Below are 19,674 nucleotides of genomic sequence, written 5' to 3'. Positions count from 1 at the left end.
CGGTATTTCTCCAACATTGCATGCGAGATTTCATTCCGGGTCTTTCCTTGAGTTCCTCAAACGGTTTCTTACCGTTTCAGCCGTCTTCTCAGCATTCCCTTAGAGAAAATTCCGATAGAAATATTTTCATTCCCACGCACAAAGAGTTCCGGAAGTAATCCATGAAGATATCCTGTGATTAACCCCAGCTATGGCAGAAATTCCGAGATAATCCTCAAAATGAACTCCGTGAGAAATTTGGAAAGAACTCTTGGAAATATATTGTGGGGAACTTCAGGAGAAATCACAGTACAACTTGTGATTAAATCCAAGGAAGAACTACTAGAAAAATCCCGGAAGGATTTCCGCAAGAAATTTCAGGAGGCACTTGGGGAGAAATTTCTAGGAAACCAGGGAAAGAAAATCCGTCAAGAACTCTGGTTGAAATCCCTGGAACATCTATGAGAAGGAAGACATGGATGAAATTTCGAGAGAAATTAAAGCTTGCAACTATTTTACAATGCAAAGTTTGAACTCATGCAGAATTCGCGGGAGAACCACGGTGAAAGTTCAGGATACACTCCTATTGAAATTGTCATCATTGAGACTGAGAGATATACCACAAACATCTTTGGGAAAATATCTCACTGGAGGCTGGAGGTACTCTATTAGAAATCCCAGGAGAGGTGAGATCAGAGCACACTGGGAAGAATTTCGGATTACCTTAAAGAGAAATCCCGAAAAGAATTCCAGCAGAAATCTCGGAAGAAACTTCAGGAGACCACACGGGAGAAACTTCTGGGGAAAAACCCGGAGAGGCTCTTGTAGGAATCCCGCGAAAAGCTCTGACAGAACGAATGCAAAACCAGAAGGCAGTCTGCGGGAAAGCAAACCCGAAGAATCTTTTATAATCTTGGGTGTAACTCTTTTAATAACCACGGAGGAATATGTGGAAGAAATTCCAGAAGTAGCGACGTCTTGGGAGGAACTCTTAGAGAAATCACCGGAAAACCTCTGAGAAAATCACAGGAGAAACTGGCAGTAATCTCACAAGAAACGCGCGAAAATCCTTCTGGGTGGACATTGGACAACATGTCTATGTTGCCTTTTGACCTCTACAGGCTCTTGTGCCCGAGCTTGTGCTAATTTGTTCGTAAGTCGAAACGTACTGGGACAAACTTGAAAATTAAAAAACACAGAATGTTGATTAATTGGCAAATTGAGAAATGTAACTGGGGAAAAAAATGCGTTCAGGTGGGATTCGAACCCACGATTCCGTATTCGGAAGACCGGCGCTTTAATCAACTAAGCCGCAGAACAGGTAACGATTCTGCGGAACAGAAAGTTTAACTTACACCGAGCCCACACCATGAACACTTCTATTTTCACAATTCCATCGCTATTTCGGCTTGTGTCTCATCGGCGCAGTTGATCGCTTGAGCGCTCGACCGAACCGAGTTCTAGACGCATACTAAATAGACAGTACGAGAGTAAGTCTCGGTACTATAAAAACAATTCGCTCACGCTTGTATAACTAGAAGGAACAACCGCGAGCGTGTTGAGAGGTTGGCATCTAAGCCGAAAGAGGGATGGAATTGTGAAAATAGGAGTGTTCATGGTGTGGGCTCGGAGTCAGTTTGGATTTCCACTCCGCAGAACCGTTACCTGTTCTATGGCTTACTTGGTTGAAGCGTCGGTCTAGCGAATACGGAGTCGTGGGTTCGAAACCCACCGGAACGCGATTTTTTTTTCAAAATTTCACCTCTTAATTTGCTAATTAACCATCATTCTGTGTCTTCTAATTCTCAAGTTTTTCCCAGTGGATATTGGAAGCATTTCTGGAAACCCTCTAATAGAAATCTCGGGAAATAACATTAGGACAAATCCATAGAAAGAAATCCTGGAAAAATATCGGTGTTACTGGAAGAAAACCTGGAGGAATTTGTAGAGGTAATCCCGATAGCAGTTTTTGTATAAATGCTGAAAACTGGGAGAAATGCTGCGAATATCCTTTGAGGAGAAATTTCAAAAGAACTCTGGAAGCAATGCAGGAGAAATCTCGGGAAAATTCAGATGAAACTTCCGTCAGAGTTTCAGAAGGAATCGTAGATGAATTTAGGTTGGAGTTGTGGAAAATTTTCTCAGGAGAAAAGATTTTGTAGTAAATTCTGGAAATATTTCTTGTTTTCTTGGCGAATTCGGTAAAAATCCTAAAGGAACTTCGGAAGAAATGCACGAAGGGTTCTCGTGCCAAGTTGAAAAAATTCTGGAGCAATCCCAGAAAAGATTTATAGGGTAATTCGCCAATTGTTGAACGGTTAGTACTGGCATTTTGGTTTTCGTTTGTTTTTCCGTGCATAATTCCACTTTAGTTGAAAAATATCCAGTGAACGTCTTGATCTACTTATCCTTTATACTGCCCATGGAATTTGTATTCGCTTAAATTCCATTTTCTAAGAGAAAATAGAACATTTGTATGAGAAGTCTGTAACCCAAATGTTGAACGCTTCCTTAAGCTAGCTCATCCTAATGTTGGACGGTTCTCGCCAATTGTTGAACGGTTGAAGCTTTGTTCGTAATTGATGACGTATAACCCGACATCAACCTATCATTCACCTATTTTTATTTTGGCCACCAAACCCAACATAGACACGATAGTTACCCGATGTGGGTCCAACAGTGGTCCAACATTTGATAAAATTTAGCCCGACTTTGATCCGACATCCGACATTTTTTCACTCTGGCGGACTTTTTTCCGGGTTTTTCGTGTTTTGTTCCCAGCTATTCCGAGCTAGTGACAATTCATTTAAATGACAAGGAATCGCACATTTGAAGAGAGCTCTAGTGGACTGAAATCGTTTTAAACATGACTAGATGCAAAAATGGCTGAAAGGATTTGTCTTTAAAAGCCCCTGAAACTCTCCTGGAAACCCATGGGACCCACTCAACCCCTAAGAACACACATGAAACGACCCTGAAATCCCTTGAAAACCCGTGGGTTGCTCCTGAGCCTCCTGGAACGCCTTGAAATACTCCTTGGACCCCCTTAACACTCTGAATTCCTCTTGAAAACCTCTGGAACGCCCTTGAAACTCATTGAAAACCACTGGAATCTTTCTGAATCCCACTGGAACACCCCTAGAACATCCCTGGAACGCCCTTGAAACCCCATGCAATGCACGGTTAGGTAAAGTGAAAAAAATTCTAGCAGTCATGGTCGTAGGTTATGCCAGTGTTCAACAATTGGATCATGGATGCATAATGATAGTGTGATAAGAAAAATATTTTTCCAAATTAAATTACAACGAAAATGTGATTTTAAACAATGGTAAACTGTTAATGACATCCTTCCATGTCTTGTAAATATGGTGTGCCTTTGATATTTGTGGTCGATTTGCCCGCAAAGCTTATTTCGTAACAGCAATTTCTTCAAATTAATTCTAAGAATTGTGCAGTTTTCGTGTCATCAGCGGTACAAAATTTTCAATAAATTTTTTTGACGTAAAATATGTATAATTTTGTAATTTAATTAGAGCAATATCGTTACCCACATGTATATGCATCTACATCATAAGTATACGTTGGATGAAAATTACTTAAGTAAGGTTTATAAAAAAATATTCAGAAACTGTTCAACATTTGGGTAGTGTTCAACAATTAGCGAATTACCCTATTAATCTTAGAGAAATTTTTGGAAATTTCTGAATAAATTTTCGGCTTCTTAATTCACCAGCTCCCACGTGAAATTTGCGACTCCTTCGAGAAAACGTCATTCTGCCTGGCGTCTGAATCTGGCTGAAAACATTTGATTTTAGTTAAGTTCGCTACATTTTATTTATAAAACCCGTTGATAGGTGTGGTTTTAAAAGAAAATTTGGGAAACACTGCTTATACCCGTTGGCTGTCAAATCAGTTCCCAACAACAGAACGAGCATTTTCACAATTTTCCAACGCCCCGGCCTGGAATTATTTGTGCTGTCATAGTAGCGTGAAAGAATTTGATTAGCTTGCAGCTTGTTTTGTCTATTTTGACGGTGTGATGTGGCATTAATCCACGGAGACTCGGCTTTTTGCGTTCTTTGTACCACCGGTGTGGTGGCGGCCACCAGCAGCACTCTCTGAATGAATTTGGGTCTGAATTTGGGGAATGCCGAGCTATTAGTCTAGCGGAAAAGTCCTTCACCGATCCAGTCTCGAGTCGGCAGCGGAAGGATTGAATCGATAAAAATTAGTGATAGTGAAAACTCTTGGATGATTCTTGATGTGGTGAAGACAACTGTGGAAGACGAGTGTCGTGGTTAAAAGAAAAGAAAGAAAAAGCACGAAGCATGTTTCCAATATTTTTCGAAATAAGTTTTAACGATTACCAAAATAACAACAACACCGTCCCCAGACGGAGACGGTCCAGTAACGATTCCAGTGAGAAGGTCTCTGAACCTAGTTACCCATTGTTGCTTACTAACCACAAAATCGCATTACTAACCCTCGATCATAATCTCTCTCCCCTCCCATAATCATCGTCGTGCAAAACTCCTCGAATCTTGGTCTGAAACCCGTGCGTTGCGTAGGAATCGGAAGAATTGCTGGAATCGTCACAATCGTCCGCCGAAGACGATGGCTTTCTGGAAGATCAGGAAGACCCGTCGCTGGTGGTACAGCAAAATAACAACAACAATAAACACGGTAGCAGTAACGGAACCAGCAATGGAACCAGCAGCAGTGGAGCAGGGCTTGGCGGGGGAACCATGCCCATCAGCCGGTCTACGAATGCGGCCACCAAATCGGTATTGCATTTCGGCTTTGTTTGCTTCTACTGTTCTTCCTATTCAACTATTGTTTCGGTTTTTTTTTTCTGTTTGGTCTGTTCTGTTTTAGTAGTCAATGTTTGATTCTGGTTCTGGTCAAAACTGTTCGTTTCATTTGCATTCGGTTCAGATTAAGTGGTTATATTCCGATTATCACTTTTAAGTTTATTTTGCAGGTTTTGGGCTTTTGAGATTTATCTACCTCGATTTTCTTATTGCACAACTGTGATTTGTTTTCGCTTTTGCACTTTTGGGCCTCTAATATGTACATATTTATATTGGTGATAATTTTGTTTGATGTGTTTTAGTTGAAATACTGTGAAGCTACGAAAAGTATAAAGCGATTTATACTTATACAGACTATCAATGTTCAACCATACTACTACCACGCTACTTTTAGCTAGATTCATCTTTTTGTCTTAAATTTTGAAATATGAACATAATCTTGATTTAACCTTAATGAAAGACAACCTCAATTTTTTAACCTTCTGAGCGACAATAAGCTATAAAAACGGTTAGCGTTAGAAACGAAGAAGACACTTCGTCTGCGATCCGAACACTTGATTTGGAACCATTCAGCGTTACACGTATCAGCGTAATTAATTTCGCCGGAAAACCATGCACTGACATTGCCTGTAAAAGCTAATTTCTTGTCACTATATCGTTCGCAGTGAGTTTTCAAGTTGTGTTCCTGGAATTCCTGACTGCTATTCGCCGACGAAGGACTCTAATCCTTTTGTAATTACACATTCCAGACTGTGCCTTTTATTGCAGTAAATGTTGTTTTTAATCAATTACTCAAACTGAGAAAGGATTTACTTTGTTATTTTCCTATATTCAGGGTTTCCTTAAGGTGAGAACATGTGTGTCAGAAACTTAAAAAAAAACGCTGCATTAAACTCTCATTCCACCCAGAGGCTATTTTCACAGCTTTTTTTCCTTCCTTTTAAAAGCCTTCACTCATCACACAATAAACTTCTACTTTCTGCTGAATCCATTCGATGCTCCAAGGTTGAGGTGACCGTAATGATCGGCCTTTTCCCACACCCCTCTCTCTCTTCGTCAATGCCGGCCATTTCTTCTACAACATTGGATACAAATTTCCCCGTTTCCAAACACACATAAAAGATGCGCCACGAATCGATCGGGAGGCTTAGCCTCCGGCTGATTCGTTCGCTCGCTTCGCTAATGCATCTACCGCTGCACTGCATCAGCAGCAGCAGCAGTAACCACCACGGTCAATTTTAGAGAGAAACTTCTCCGGTGCGTTTCGAACCTCGGTGATGATGATCGGTAGGGATCAACGGGGTTCCACGCACATTACACCTTATATCATCTTAATGGTGGCAAATGAAAAAAATGCCCACTATAGGTGGAGAGATTGGGCCCATCAAGCATCCATCCATCCATCCACAGTCAATAGCGGTGTGGAACACATTTGAATACAACAACAATGGGCAACATCGGCTTGGGCATGGAAAGCGGCTGTTCCGTCGACTAGCTGAAAAAATAAGGCCGAAGCGACTGCGGTCCAGCAACTACGGAAGATGATGCCCCTTTGGTGGTAGGGTTTGATCATCATAGCAACTACTAGCACATAAAAGCGCATAATTACCGGCTTTTCAAAAGGTGCTAATGGCGGAGGAGGTATTGTGGTGATGAGTTTATTCGGTAATGGTTAATTTCACCAAGAGTTAGAAGGTTTAGTTGCCATTTAGTTGGGTATGCTTACGCAATCCCAGGTTAGAGCGAAAGCGGCTTTGATGCTCTTTGCCAACAAACACTACACGCATAATTTGGATCACTGCGTTTGGTATTAGAATAGATCAGCTGTGCAGGTTCGATTACCTTTTTAATCTTCCACACCAATTTCGTGCAAATACTTTGACACAGTATATTTAATTATTATTTAAGGTATTTGAGGATTTTGACCGGCATTTTTTCTAGAGAACCAGTCACAAATACTACCTCGCTTTTTGCTAATGCAAGATTATAAAATCGTTCAGAAATTATTCCAGGAATTTGAGAACAGAGTTTCCGAACAAGATACTCTAGGAATGTCAAACTTATTTATCGTTCTGCTCCAATTCACAAATGTTAACGTTACAAATCGTTTCCCTCCAAAACTAATTTTACTCAAAGATAAAATACCTATTTGAAGAAAAAATATTTCAGATTCCAACTAAGTCTGCATTGAACTTGCATTGAATTTGTTATAAATTCCCCAAGGACTTCATCTAGTTCTAGACAAACATTTGAAAATGGCGTAAAACATTGCGAATTTTCACTTCTCCTGTTCCTATATTCCAAAGTATTCATGTAATCTCTTACCAGTAACACATATATGTAGCAGACTTCTCTATCTGATAACGGGATAAGTTTAAATAAATTAATTGCAAGGGTCTCCAGTTATCCTATTGGTTAAGGCTCTGGATCGCCAATCCGGAGTCGGCGGGTTCGATTCCCGTTCCGGTCGGGAAAATTTTCTCGACTCCCTGGGCATAGAATATCTTTGTGCTTGCCTCACAATATACAAATTCATGCAATGGCAGGCATACCTAGAAAGCCCTTCAATTAAGTGCTAAAGGAATACTAAGTTGAAGCGATCCAGGCCAAGTCCCAGTGCGGGACGTAGAGCCATAAAGAAGAATTGATTGCAAGACGTCTAGAAGGGACGGAGAGAGTTGAGGCGTGCAATGATTGTTCCGCTTTTTTTACATGTTAGTCTAGAAATATGCTCCCTGAGATCTTCCAGAGTCCTCACATGAACTCCTCTGGACATGATCCTTATGTTTTAAAGGAATGTTTAAACAGATTCTCCAGGAGTTTTTCAAGTTTTTTTAACACTAACATCAAGTGCTTCATTCCAGATTAATCCCAAGGTTGAAATTTCTCCAAGCATTCATTCCGGGATACATCAAGGAGTCTCGTTTTCTAAAAACCGCTCTGCATTTAATGATCCTTAGTGCGTCCTGACGTTCCTCCAGGCCTTCTTCATGTTTATAGCAGTTTCATTAGTCTCCCTCCTGAGCCTACCCTAAAGATCAGTCCCCTCGGACATTGAATGAAAGGCTTAACCTTTTGGAACCAGGTTATTTCGCCGCTGCCTTCGCGTCGTCGCTATCGTCGGGCACGTTTGTTATGCTCGATTTCATCGCACGAGTCATATATGGCCCCTCGGACGCCACAGGATTAAATGGAATGCCATCAATGATTTTCCAGTGATTTGAATATGAATTCTTCAAAAATCCTTCCACAAATACATCGAGGGATCCCTTGAAGGGTTCTTCAAGGGAGATCCTCTAGAAGTTCCTACAAGAATATCAAGAAGATCCTAGAAGCGATTTTCCAGAATTGCTTTCAAGGAGGTACTACTGCAGCTTTTCCAAAAGGACTATCCACTAAAGTTTTTCCAGGAGCTTTTAAAGTAATTGTTCCAGGAGTTTCTTGAAGAGCTTCGAATAAATCCTAGAGTTTCTCCAAGAGCTTCTCAAAGAGTTTCTCCGAGAATTCCTAGCAAAGTTCGTTCAGGAATTTCTCCTGATGTTCCAAATCCTCTAAGGTCAGTAAGATGCTGTCCATAAACTACGTAGACTCAAATATGGCCATCTCAGACCCCTTCCCCTCCCATTTCGTCCACACAAAATTTTCGATTTTTTGTTTATGGACCGCAGATTTTGACCAAACAATCCCCCCCCCCACCCCTTAGAAACTACGTAGTTTATGGACAGGCCCTAAAAAATCTCCACATTGTTTGTAAAAATTTTGAAAATCTAATTGAGTTTCTTAGAGATTCCACCAGAGGTTCCTTCAGAAACTTTCATAGCTTATTTTTAATATCTGTTTCCAGATTTCTAAATATGATCATCCAACATTTTCCCAGAGAGTACCTTCTCACCATACACGAATTCCAAAATGAGTTTCGTCCGGAATTCTACCAAGTATTTATTTTCGAATTCCTTTAGGATTTAAATTGTAAATTTATGTAGAATCTCTTTCGTTGATTCTTTACCAGGGTACGAAAAACGGATCACGCCGAAAAACAAACGCTTTGTCCTAAGCGGTGTATGTCGGCAACAAAGCCGCTCCGCAACAAACGTATGTCATGCGATGAGAGCAATAAAACAAACATCGCTTGCCGTGCGTGTGCCGATATTCCGGTTTTTCTGCTGAGATTTTCAACCCACATCATCGAATTCATAAGCATTTGGACGAATTACGACTCTTGCAAACCTCAGAGTCGAGTTTCAATTGTAAAACAATGCGAAAATCACGATGTGAATAGAACGAGACAAATATTCCTACCGTTTTTGTTGTGAACAAACTCGGAAGCAATTTTGTCATTGTCTGCTAACAAAAAAAACAAAGCGTTGTTGCCGTGCCTTCTTTGTTGCCTATTTTTCGCTTGCGGTGCCACATTCTGCGTACACTGTTCTTTACTAGGAAGGACTATTAGAAAAAAAAAACACGAAACAGTAATATTCATCACGGATCTATGTTTGATGTCATATAATTTCAATATTCCAAGAAAAACGTTAATCCTAATAGTTATTTATGTAACGAGTTGCAAAAAGTTGATTTTTACAGCACGAGTCGTACATTTATCCAACGAGGCATGCCGAGTTGGATAAATGCGAAGAGTGCTGAAAAAATCGAATTTTGCAACGAGTTTCATGATCCATACAAAGTTTTATGCAATGATTTTTTTCATTTTAAAACTCATTTGAGTTGCAGAATGTTCATAATGAAACTCAAATGAGTTGCATAATGAACATTAAGTAACTATTTTTCAGTATGCATCTCATTTCAGTTGCGTTATGAACCACGGACAAGTAGGCCATTATGATACTGGAATGAGTAGTATAAAACAGAAATTATGATACTGAATTTCATACAGCTTTTTAAATTATTTTTCTGTAGAAAGCTGTCTTTCAGCCTCAAAATTTGCCAACTAGCCCAGGATGGTGAAATTTTTTTTTCTCTTTTCTTTTTGTTTTTCGTCAAGTTTTGAGACATATATAGACATGCATCCGCGATAAATTTTACTATCAGTGTATTTATTTCTATAAGTCCTTAAGATACCCTCCAACATCTTCGTAGACATCATTTCAATCCAATAAACCGTTTCAGAGTTGAAGAGAATTTTTTTTATACGCCCTTTTCGAAAGTTTATTCACATAACTTTTGAAAAGGGCGTATGATAAAAAACTGTACTTGCAACTGCAATTACAAAACAAATAACATGAAAAATACTTTCAGATAGAAGAAGCATGAGTAAAATTTTGTTTGAATTGAAAAAAGTCGCGTCTACGCGATTCGTGCCTTGTTAAGCTGAAAATGCTCCATGATGAATTTGAAAAAAAAATAGCATCTTCCGGAAGGATTCCTTGAAGAAATCTTTAGAGGATTAACTCAATAATAAAATCTCCGAAGAAACTCCAAAAGAAATACCTACTGAAATTTTCGAAGGAACTCCTAGAAAAAAAAAACCGTGGTAAACTACTGCACAAATTTCTGAAGGGAAGCCTCCAAAGTATCCCCTAAGAATTGCTGGAACAATTTCTGAAGGAACTTCTAGAGAAATTTCGGAAGGAATGTAAAGAGATTATTGCAAAATCTCCTGGAGTAATTCCCGCACGAATTTCCCGAGAACGAATATACAGATACAGATACAGATATATCATATTCCTAGAGATATATCCTAAGGGATTTTAGAGGTATTTTGGGTGGAATGAAATCCTGAAGAGACGCCAGCAAGATATCTTGCAGCAGTTCTAGAAGGAACTTCAGAAGGCATATCTGCAGCACCTCCGTGAAGTATATTAGCAAGAATACCTTAAAATTTTCAATAGAAGAATTTTTGGAGGATTTTTAGGAAAGCTTCTGAAGAATCACTGCAAAATCTTTTGAAGTAAATTCGTGGAAAACATTTCTAGAGCAACCATTGGAGGTATTTCTAAACCAACTTCTGGAGAATTTGCTGAAGGAACTCCTTCGTCAACCCTTGAATAGACTCCCAAAATAATCCCTGAAAGAAAGCATGAAGCAACTACCAAAAGAACTCTGGGACGGATTTCTGAAGACATTCGTTGTGGAATTCCTGCAGGAATAGAAAAAAAAAAATGTGAAGGAACTCCTGGGGGAGTTGCTAGAAAATAAAATCTGGAGGAGTTTTTTAAGGAATGTTTGGAGTAATTCGTAATGAAAGAGGATTTGAGGAGTTCATACAATAACACCTACTTTTACTTCCGTTAGAATTTGTAGTGGAATTACGGGAAGAGAAAGATACCAAATTGATCAATCTTATTCTATGCTATGGCAATAAATTTATTACCAGTACATATACAGTATTGATACGAGAACGGTGCACAACTTGGATTCAATCGAAACTGAACCGGAGAAATTTCTATTATGTATCTGATACTTAACAAATAACCAGAGAAAGTGTTCAACGAAGTGTTGACGTACGATGATAGGGCGAATTTCAGGCGATATGACATCACTTTTCCAAAACGGTAAATGCAATCCCACCAGCTCCATATTCATTTTTCCCACACATCCTCTCGGGCGTTCGGCGGATTCTCGTGTTGTGAACGATGCTTGAGTCTTCCGCAATTAGCAATAATAGCAAGAATAATTTTGACAAGCTGAGCTTCCCGAGGAGAAGGAAATAACTGCACACACTTTGACTTTGGCTTTTGAGATTAGAGGTTTTGTTAAGAAATGCAGGCATATACCTATCAGTAGGTCGGCTCCAGAGGCACGTTCTCCTCCATTTGGGAAATTTGTGCCATAGGCGTAAGTCATCTAGACGTTTCGTAAGCCTCGGAGTGTGGGTTCGATTCCCTCTCCAGTCGGGGAAAACTTTTCGTAAACGGAAAAATCTGCACTGGGCCTCCGGGTGTTATGTGTGTTGTCCGTTATCATATGTTAGTGCTTGTTCAGTCTATACAACCTCTGGTTGAAGGTGGTGTAGTGTCTATAAAAAAATAATAATAATAAATATAATGTTTTTTGGCTATTATTTTCAAACGTAATTCTACAACGTCGTTTTTTTATTAAGTAGTATTCTATGCGTAAGGTGTAAACAAATCCGGGGTCTCCAGTTAGCCTAGTGGTTAACTATTGATTGCCAATCCAGAGACGACGGTTTCGATTCCTGTTCCGGTCGGGAAAATTTTCCCTGGGATTCCCTGGGCATAGTGTATCATTGTACTTGCCTCACAATATACAAATTCATGCAGCAATGGCAGGCAATTCATAACTGTGGAAATGCTCAAAGAACACTAAGTTGAAGCGAGGCAGGCCAAGTCCTAGTGGGGACGTAGAGCCACAAAGAAGAAGAAGAAGATGTAAACAAATCCATTTCATCGGCCATGCAGACAGTTGCATATGTATCATCTACAAAAGTCTACGAAATTTCTGACATACACACCAAAAATCGATTGAGGGTTTCAGCTAAATTTTGCTGAATTTTGCCGAGCTGAAGGTTTGAGCAAATATTTTGCTGATTTATTCAGTATACTCCGCTGATCACCAGTAACGTGTTACTGAAATTCAGCAAACTTTGCTGAAAGTTCAGCAAAAAAATTTTGCTGGTCCCTTCAGCTCGGCAAAATTCTGCAAAAAATATTGCTGAAAGCGTTTGGTGTGTAGCTCCTTTCGCCTTTCCTTTTTTATTTTGAAAGCATGTTGCAACTCTTTCTGGTTTTTTTAGCTGTTTATAGTGAATATTAACCCTAGTATGATGTTAGGGTCAATCTGAACGTGCACTTCGCCATGGTGGTGCGAATATCCTAACATCTAAGGGGGGTTAACAAATTTCTAAAAAAAAATATTATTTGACGAAAATTCCAGATTTTTACAAGTTTTGCCAAAGAATTCTTTGGGATATTGTTGGATATCTTACGTCGGAATTGTAAGTGTATTGTAGCGGAATGTCTAAAAAATCCATAGTGATACTTATTGGAAGTGCTGGAGGTAAACCGCATTGCTGGAGAAGCTCCTGTGAGAATTTGTAGCCGAATTTGGAAAGAGATTTTTGTGAATTGTTTGAGATTTCAAGAAAAATTCGAAATTGATGTTAGATTGTTATTATTCTATTAGAACTGACGCACTGCTCTCAAAAATAAAATACACGCGGAGTTACTATCTGTTTTTATGCTATCTATGTTTTTTTTTTGACAATGATAAATTTGTAGCAACATTTGGAAACTTTCCCGCGGCATTATTAGTGAAACTCTTGAAATGTTTTCGGTTTGATCCGTTAGTAAAATTTTAAACTGAAGTCATGGCAACATTTTAAACAGAATTCCTAAAAAAATATTCTGGGCAAATCATTTGAATAACTTACTTAATAAAATACTTACTTTCAAATAAAACTCAGGTAAACCCCCTGCGTTATTCCTTACGAGATTCCAGAAGAATTTTCTGATAGATTTCCATGTAGTCATGAATTGTTTCCAGAATTCAAGGATGCATTCTCAGCAGGATTTGTAAAAAAAAGTTTTGAAACTTTCTAAAATAAATATGCTAGACTTTATAATAGTGTTGCTGAGGAGGTCCTTTGGAAAGACTACCGAATTACCGGGAGCATCCATTAAGTACGTCACGCTAAAATTGGAAATTTTTGACCTGTAGACATGGCTGACATATTGTTTTTTTTTATTTATTTTTTCTACCACAACACATGTTACCGTACCCATAATTCTGTCCTTAATTTTGCTGAAAATCCCACAATTCATTGACGGAATTCCTAGATAAATTATTATTATCCGTCAATGATTCTTTTGGATGCTGCTCCAGCTCTTCCAAAAGTTCGACTACACATTTCTCCAGTAGTTTCTAAAAAAACCCTTATTTTTCTATTTTATATGTCAAATTTTAGATTCAGATTAATTAGCAATAGTATTTCGTAACTTCCAGGAGTATCAGTCAGTTATTCATTCCTACTCGGGTTAGTTGTCAACTCACACACAATACTAAAATTACCAACTCATCGCCTCGCAGATCTACTATGCGAGCCAGAAAGATGATCGGCAAATTTGCCACTTAAAAGCGATTAAGTCAATTGGACCAGTCGCCAAAACTGTCGTCATTCCTGTTGTGAAGCTTGTCCGAAACGGATCACTCGCTAGGCCGGAACCGATGCGATTCGTAATCCGACAATTATCGATAAATAATCACCAATTCCATATCTTGTTCACATCAGCAGACAGAAACATCATGTCCGGATGGCAATTTTTGCACTCGATACATTAGTTCGAGCCTGAAACAATGCCAATCCTCTTGTACAATAATATAGTTTGTATATTTGCAGCATTGTCCCAATCGCGCGGCTGGAAAACTGCATGTGCAATCGATTTTCTCCGCTCACCTTGACAGTGTCGGTCATTTTTCCCGTTGCAATTTCACTTCCCCCTCCTTCCGTGGCAGCCAGCAGCGCCACCACAATACAATGCAACTCTCGGCGGAAAATCCGAGGAAAGGCCGGTCGGTCGTTAAAGAGTAGAGCACAAAAATATCACGAATAACATCGTTTATGGCCAATTTATCCCCCTCCATGCCACCCGTTCATTCCCCATTCGTTCGTCATAGCCAGGCCAGAGCCTATGGTCGATTCATAAACACGTTTAAATGGGGAGGAAGCTTTCTTTCGCAATCCTTTCCCCCCATCATCCGTCACTCTTTCCTGCGCGGCCTTCTCCATGTGGTGGGTTATTGAGAGGCCTTGTGCATCATCGAGTCAGTAGGAGAAAAGTGGTATCAAATTGCTACAATAGGACATCGAAGACGATTAGTGAAAACACTCTATACTTGTATGAAAGCAATTTTGTTCGGAGGGAATGTTAATTGAAAAAAAAAATATAACTCGAGTAATGTCTGTATAACTCGAGAATCAATCACGCAGTTGGAACTTAATTTGGCAAATGGTTTTTTTTTTTATAGCAAGAATATTTCTATGGTGATGGTAAACGTCTCTCCCATTTGAAGATGGGATGAGTGCTCCATACAAATGAAACACAAATTTGTGCATAGCTCGAGAACTAATCAAATAAACAGAATCAAATTTGGCTGGTTTTCGAATGCAAGAAAGGTTTTTATTGTGGTGTGAGACCCCTTAACTTTCTGCAAGGGAGGGACTTATCAAGAAAACAAACCCAAATTTGGCATGTAGTGGTTTTTAAATACAAGAAATGTTTTTATGTTGCCCTGAAACCACTCCCCCTTTAGAAAGTGGGGCTTTCATATCAATGAAACATAAATAGCTGCATAACCCAAGAACCAATCAAGTCAATCATAGCCCTTGTTCAAGTAGAACTAAATTTAAGATGATCTCATTGGTTCCTCGCGTTATATTTCTGTGTGTCACCATATAGCAAATGGTTATGAAATTTAGCTTCTTTGTCCACTCTTTAAATTACCTACACCATTTATTCCCATGCAGCGTGCCTTCTTTTCAATCTGTTGTACAAATTGGTCCAGTGGGTCTTTATTTCTCCATTAGTTGAAGTTCTCTCGTTTCGGTTTTGCAAAACACCTATTCAGTTCACTTCAGTTCTGTTGCGATTTCTTTCCACACCTAATACCACATGTACAGACACCCTTTCCCCCGCTGGCTCAGTATTTTGGTTTGCTGCGGAGGCGCGCGCACTGCTCTGTTGTGTGCGCTTTTGCAGACCTTCCAAAATAAGCACTCTATCGTTGAGCCGGCGGCGGGAGACCATGTAACTACCCCAGCATCTCCACCACCACCACCACTAATTACGGTATTTCTTTCCCTTTATTATTTTCTTCTCTTACAACGCAACCCAACATCACCCGTCGACGACGACGCCATCGGCCCCCATGCATTGCCAACACAAATGTGTACCGGTGCACTATGTTTCGGATATCATCATAATCATCATCTGCCGCCACCACCACCACGCTTTGGGCGCTACGACCGACGACGTCGTCTCCATCGGCTGCCGAACACCAACGGTCACAACCTTCTTCCCACACCTTGGTTGGTCGCGGTGAAATAATGCAACCGCCTCATCGGCTACCACCGTGTAGAATGCTACACAAGGTGCAATCAGCAGGCTCAACCTAGTGAATGGTAAGTGTGTTACTAAAAATCACTCTTTTCTTATGCTCAATTCATGTTCTCTCGCTGTGTCATATACGTGGGCAGGGCGGTGTGGGTGGTTTTATGGGTTGCCTCTCTTTTGCTCGGGGATACAAAATCTTGCACGGAATGTTGTGTGCAAGATCGCCTTTGCAACTGCAACCTACCTAGATTATTACCGTTCCTTTACGTAGGTTTAAGATTCATTACATAATTGAAGTATTCATAAGAACACTTTAGTAGATGGTAATAACCTTAATTATTCCAAAGATATTTTTTTAAGAAAATACATTAAAAGGCAGTTTGTGAGATTATTCCAGATTATTTTTTAAATGTAGAATTGCGGAACAATTCATAGAAAGACCTCTGGAAATCCCAACAGTAATCACTGGAGAAATCATTGGTGAAATTCCAGGTGAAATTTCTGAACAAACAAGAAATACAGCAAGTAATTTCTATAGCAACCTCTAGAGAAGTTTTCGGATGAATATCAGAAGTAATTTTTGAAGGTATTTCAATTCTAGTTTCTGAAGACATTCCTAGCAAGAATTTCTGAAATAATCCGGAAGAAGTCACAAGAGATTCCTGTGGGAATACCTAGAGGAAATCCTGGACGATCCCTGGAAAATCCATCGAGGAAGCTCTGTAAATCTATAGAGATGTCCTGAAGAAATTCCCTGAGATCTCACTAAACAATTTGTGAATACTAAAGGCATCCATAGAGATTTTGACTAGAAAATCCCTAGAGAACTCCCAGGAGAAATCTCATGATGAATCCTCGGTAAAATTTCTAGAAGAATCCCAGCAGAAATTCTTGAAGGAATCCTAAGAGGTTTTTCTAAAAAAAATCTCTAGGAAAATCCCTTGAAAAATTTCTGAATAAATCCACGGAATAATTTTAGAAGAATTTGTTGGAGAAATCCCTACAAATATTTCTGGATACTTATCTTGATGAGTTCCTGTAGAATTCCTTGAAAATACAAATTCCCAAAAAAAAAGTCTGAAGCAATTCCAGGTATCAGAAGGCCGGCTTCAAAGGCATGTTATCCTCCATTTGGGACATTTGTGCCATCGCCATACATATGAGCCTATTTCATCATTTACCTGAGGGAGAATGGGACAAGGGATGGGAATTGGGGAAGGGAAACGTGATGAAATAGGAAGGGGTGCCCTAGAAGAGGGAATGAACGCAACGAGAGCTCATAGCCCATACCACAACGGGGTTAATCAGTGCCCTGAAAAGGACACTGTAAAACGTATAAGCGTAAAAAAACCTATAGCTCATTGGAGGTACCTTGCGACGTCATGCGACTTTCAATATGACATAGAAAGGCACGTCATCAAAAGCATCCTCAATATTCAAGAAATCACCCAAGCAAAAACTATGTTTGAGCGAGTGCTTTCTTGAAAACGTATACAACTTTGTGTAACAGAGTCACTGTGGACATCCCAAATTGGGGGGAGACATGTGAGTTCACATGAACAGGCATGTTAGCCAGACGAACATCACAGATGTGCGTTTCAAGCATTTAAAAAAAAAACGAGGTAACCAGATAAATCTGGAATTTATTCCTTCTTTTTACTACGCACACACCCTTTCGGGATAAAACTACAGAGTAATTTCACGCCATGAAAATACCCAGTAGAAAACTACAAGAGTTCAAAACATGTTTGAAAAACTCAAATCCCTCTGGAGAAAAATAGGACAAACCCCCATTTGCTCCAGGAGATTTGAAGTAAGCAGAGCTTTTTAGTGTCCACCTAATCGATTCTATAGCTACAATCCTCGGGGTAGAAGCAAAGATTCGTAGCTATACAAAAGACTGGTTTGACCGAAGATATTAGAACTTGAACAGGTCCGAGTTCCATTCAGGAATACCTCTTGCGGTCCGCACAGACCGCAGAGGACAAGCTTCTTTCAAAGCAGTAGCTATGGTATACCACAATTAAGGGCGCTGTTATAACAAAACCACAATGAAACTCTCTTGGAGTAGCAATGGAAGCGAGTTATCCATAAAATGTGATCGCAACCAATTAGGTTTCCTAGTTTGTCGAGCAGGGACGGCTGAATACGCAAAGTTTGCGAAGGAACACTCAAAAGTGCAAAGAAGGTCAAATAGAGATTCCTCATCTGACACATGCCAATTGCCAATCAGTCAACTCATGACAAATTCTGCTCATGCAGAGTTGGGTTAGGTGCAATTCTATGTTAAGTTAACCATGAACTGTACTACCTAAGTATTCCATCAAACTGAAGCATCTCAAATCAATGTCAAATTTGAGACTTAAGAAGGGCAACTGATTATCTCGGAGAAACGCAAGGTCCACTGCACCATTGCTCCGGTAAGCGCAGTAAGGGCGTAATACTGTGGAGGACGCCCTAACTCTCTACAGGCTCCGTTTGTGGTTAGGTTTTTATTAGACCCCCCTAACCATTCATTCTTTGGCACGGTAAGCATAAAGGCATAACACCATGAATTAGGGGTCACCTGTTTAGTGGACTCTTACCACTGGATCAGGCGATACGTAGCGTTATTCTTAGCCAATTGAGACAACCGCTACCGACACTACACAGCTATCTTGGCTGATCGGGAAAAGAAGTTAACATTGATGGTCAACTTCCAAACGAACCCGAACAGCCGTTAAGAAATCCCTACAAACATTTCTGGATACTTCTCTTGATGAGTTCTTGTAGAATTCCTTGAAAATACAAATTCCCGAAAAAAAAGTCTGAAGGAATTCGAGCAGGAGTTCCTGGAATAATAATAAAAAAAAACTTATGTAGGTATCCCAGGAGAAACGCCTGGACAATTTTTTAAAATAGAATCTTGCAAAAAGTTTCGGAAGAATTCCTGGAAAAAATCACGGAGGGATTCCTGGAAAAATCAGAACAAGCATTTCTGGAGAAATCTCAAGAAACCCAAATTTGGAATATCTGAAAAAAAAATCCTGGAGAAATCCCCGAAGGAAATGTTGGTGTAATTTCTTGGAGAATCCCAACAGCAGCAGCTCCTGAAGCAATTTCAGTAGGAAATCTACATCATTAGCTCCAGTATCCTGTAATTCTCAGCAAGTATCCTCTCAATCTCAGCAAGTATTCCTGGATGAATCCTTGGAAGCATCCCTGTTTTTTTTTCATTTTGGGATGAGATTCAGTTGAAGAAGTAATTTTTACCCCAGCGTCCATGTTTGGGGATGTATTGCTTAACCCGTAAACACCCAGGACGATCTTCTTTTGGTAGAAATGCAATATCTTCTTCGTTTTAAAACATTTTACCCTGGAGTCTTTTTTCAGGGAAAAATGTTTTAATAGTTGTGCTAAGAAATTCATGGTACCTCCCCCCCTTTGCTTGTAGCCGAAAATACGTGGATTTTTGCATTTTTTTTTATAAATTCTACATGTTTTTGCTCAATTTTCATCGTATTGGTCATCATCAATAGCTTTCATGGATCCTTGACATGCAATGTATCACTACTCATCATAGTCTGTCTCAGAGCTATTCTAAGGTCCCCAAAGTACACCGAAGTTTGTAACACAAATCCAACATTCTAATCCAAATAATATTATATACGATGAATGATCACAGAACTTAGTCTACAGTACTCAAAAAGCCTCAAAGCACCCCTAGAAAATTCATGGTACATGAATTGGGTGATCTCGGTCATCCAAACTACTCTGGTATTACTTTTCTTAAGATCTACAACATCTACCATCATTTGTGTTCACTCTGTTCAAGAAATTTAGTCACGTTGATGTCCATTAGACCTTGCAATTCTACG

At 39.6% G+C, this 19,674-nt stretch overlaps 1 protein-coding gene across 9 annotated transcripts in view; it reads left to right on the top strand.

The window, feature by feature from the left end:
• LOC109412996 (kinesin-like protein Klp10A) overlaps positions 1-19,674 on the top strand; it is a 176,235-nt gene that overhangs the window by 104,585 nt on the left and 51,976 nt on the right. For 6 of the 9 annotated variants that reach the window (XM_062845289.1, XM_062845288.1, XM_062845287.1 and 3 more), the window contains 2 exons: positions 4,548-4,763; positions 15,843-15,885. In XM_062845289.1, coding sequence (XP_062701273.1) covers positions 4,548-4,763; positions 15,843-15,885 — 259 coding nt within the window. Of the gene's footprint in view, positions 1-4,080; positions 4,407-4,547; positions 4,764-15,842; positions 15,886-19,674 lie in introns of those variants that run through there. The other 3 variants (XM_029874134.2, XM_029874132.2, XM_029874133.2) reach the window with 2 other exon arrangements.

This window comes from Aedes albopictus, chromosome 1, assembly GCF_035046485.1.
Source record: "Aedes albopictus strain Foshan chromosome 1, AalbF5, whole genome shotgun sequence".
NCBI lineage: Eukaryota > Metazoa > Arthropoda > Insecta > Diptera > Culicidae > Aedes > Aedes albopictus.
This window is presented reverse-complemented; position numbering and strand designations above follow the sequence as displayed.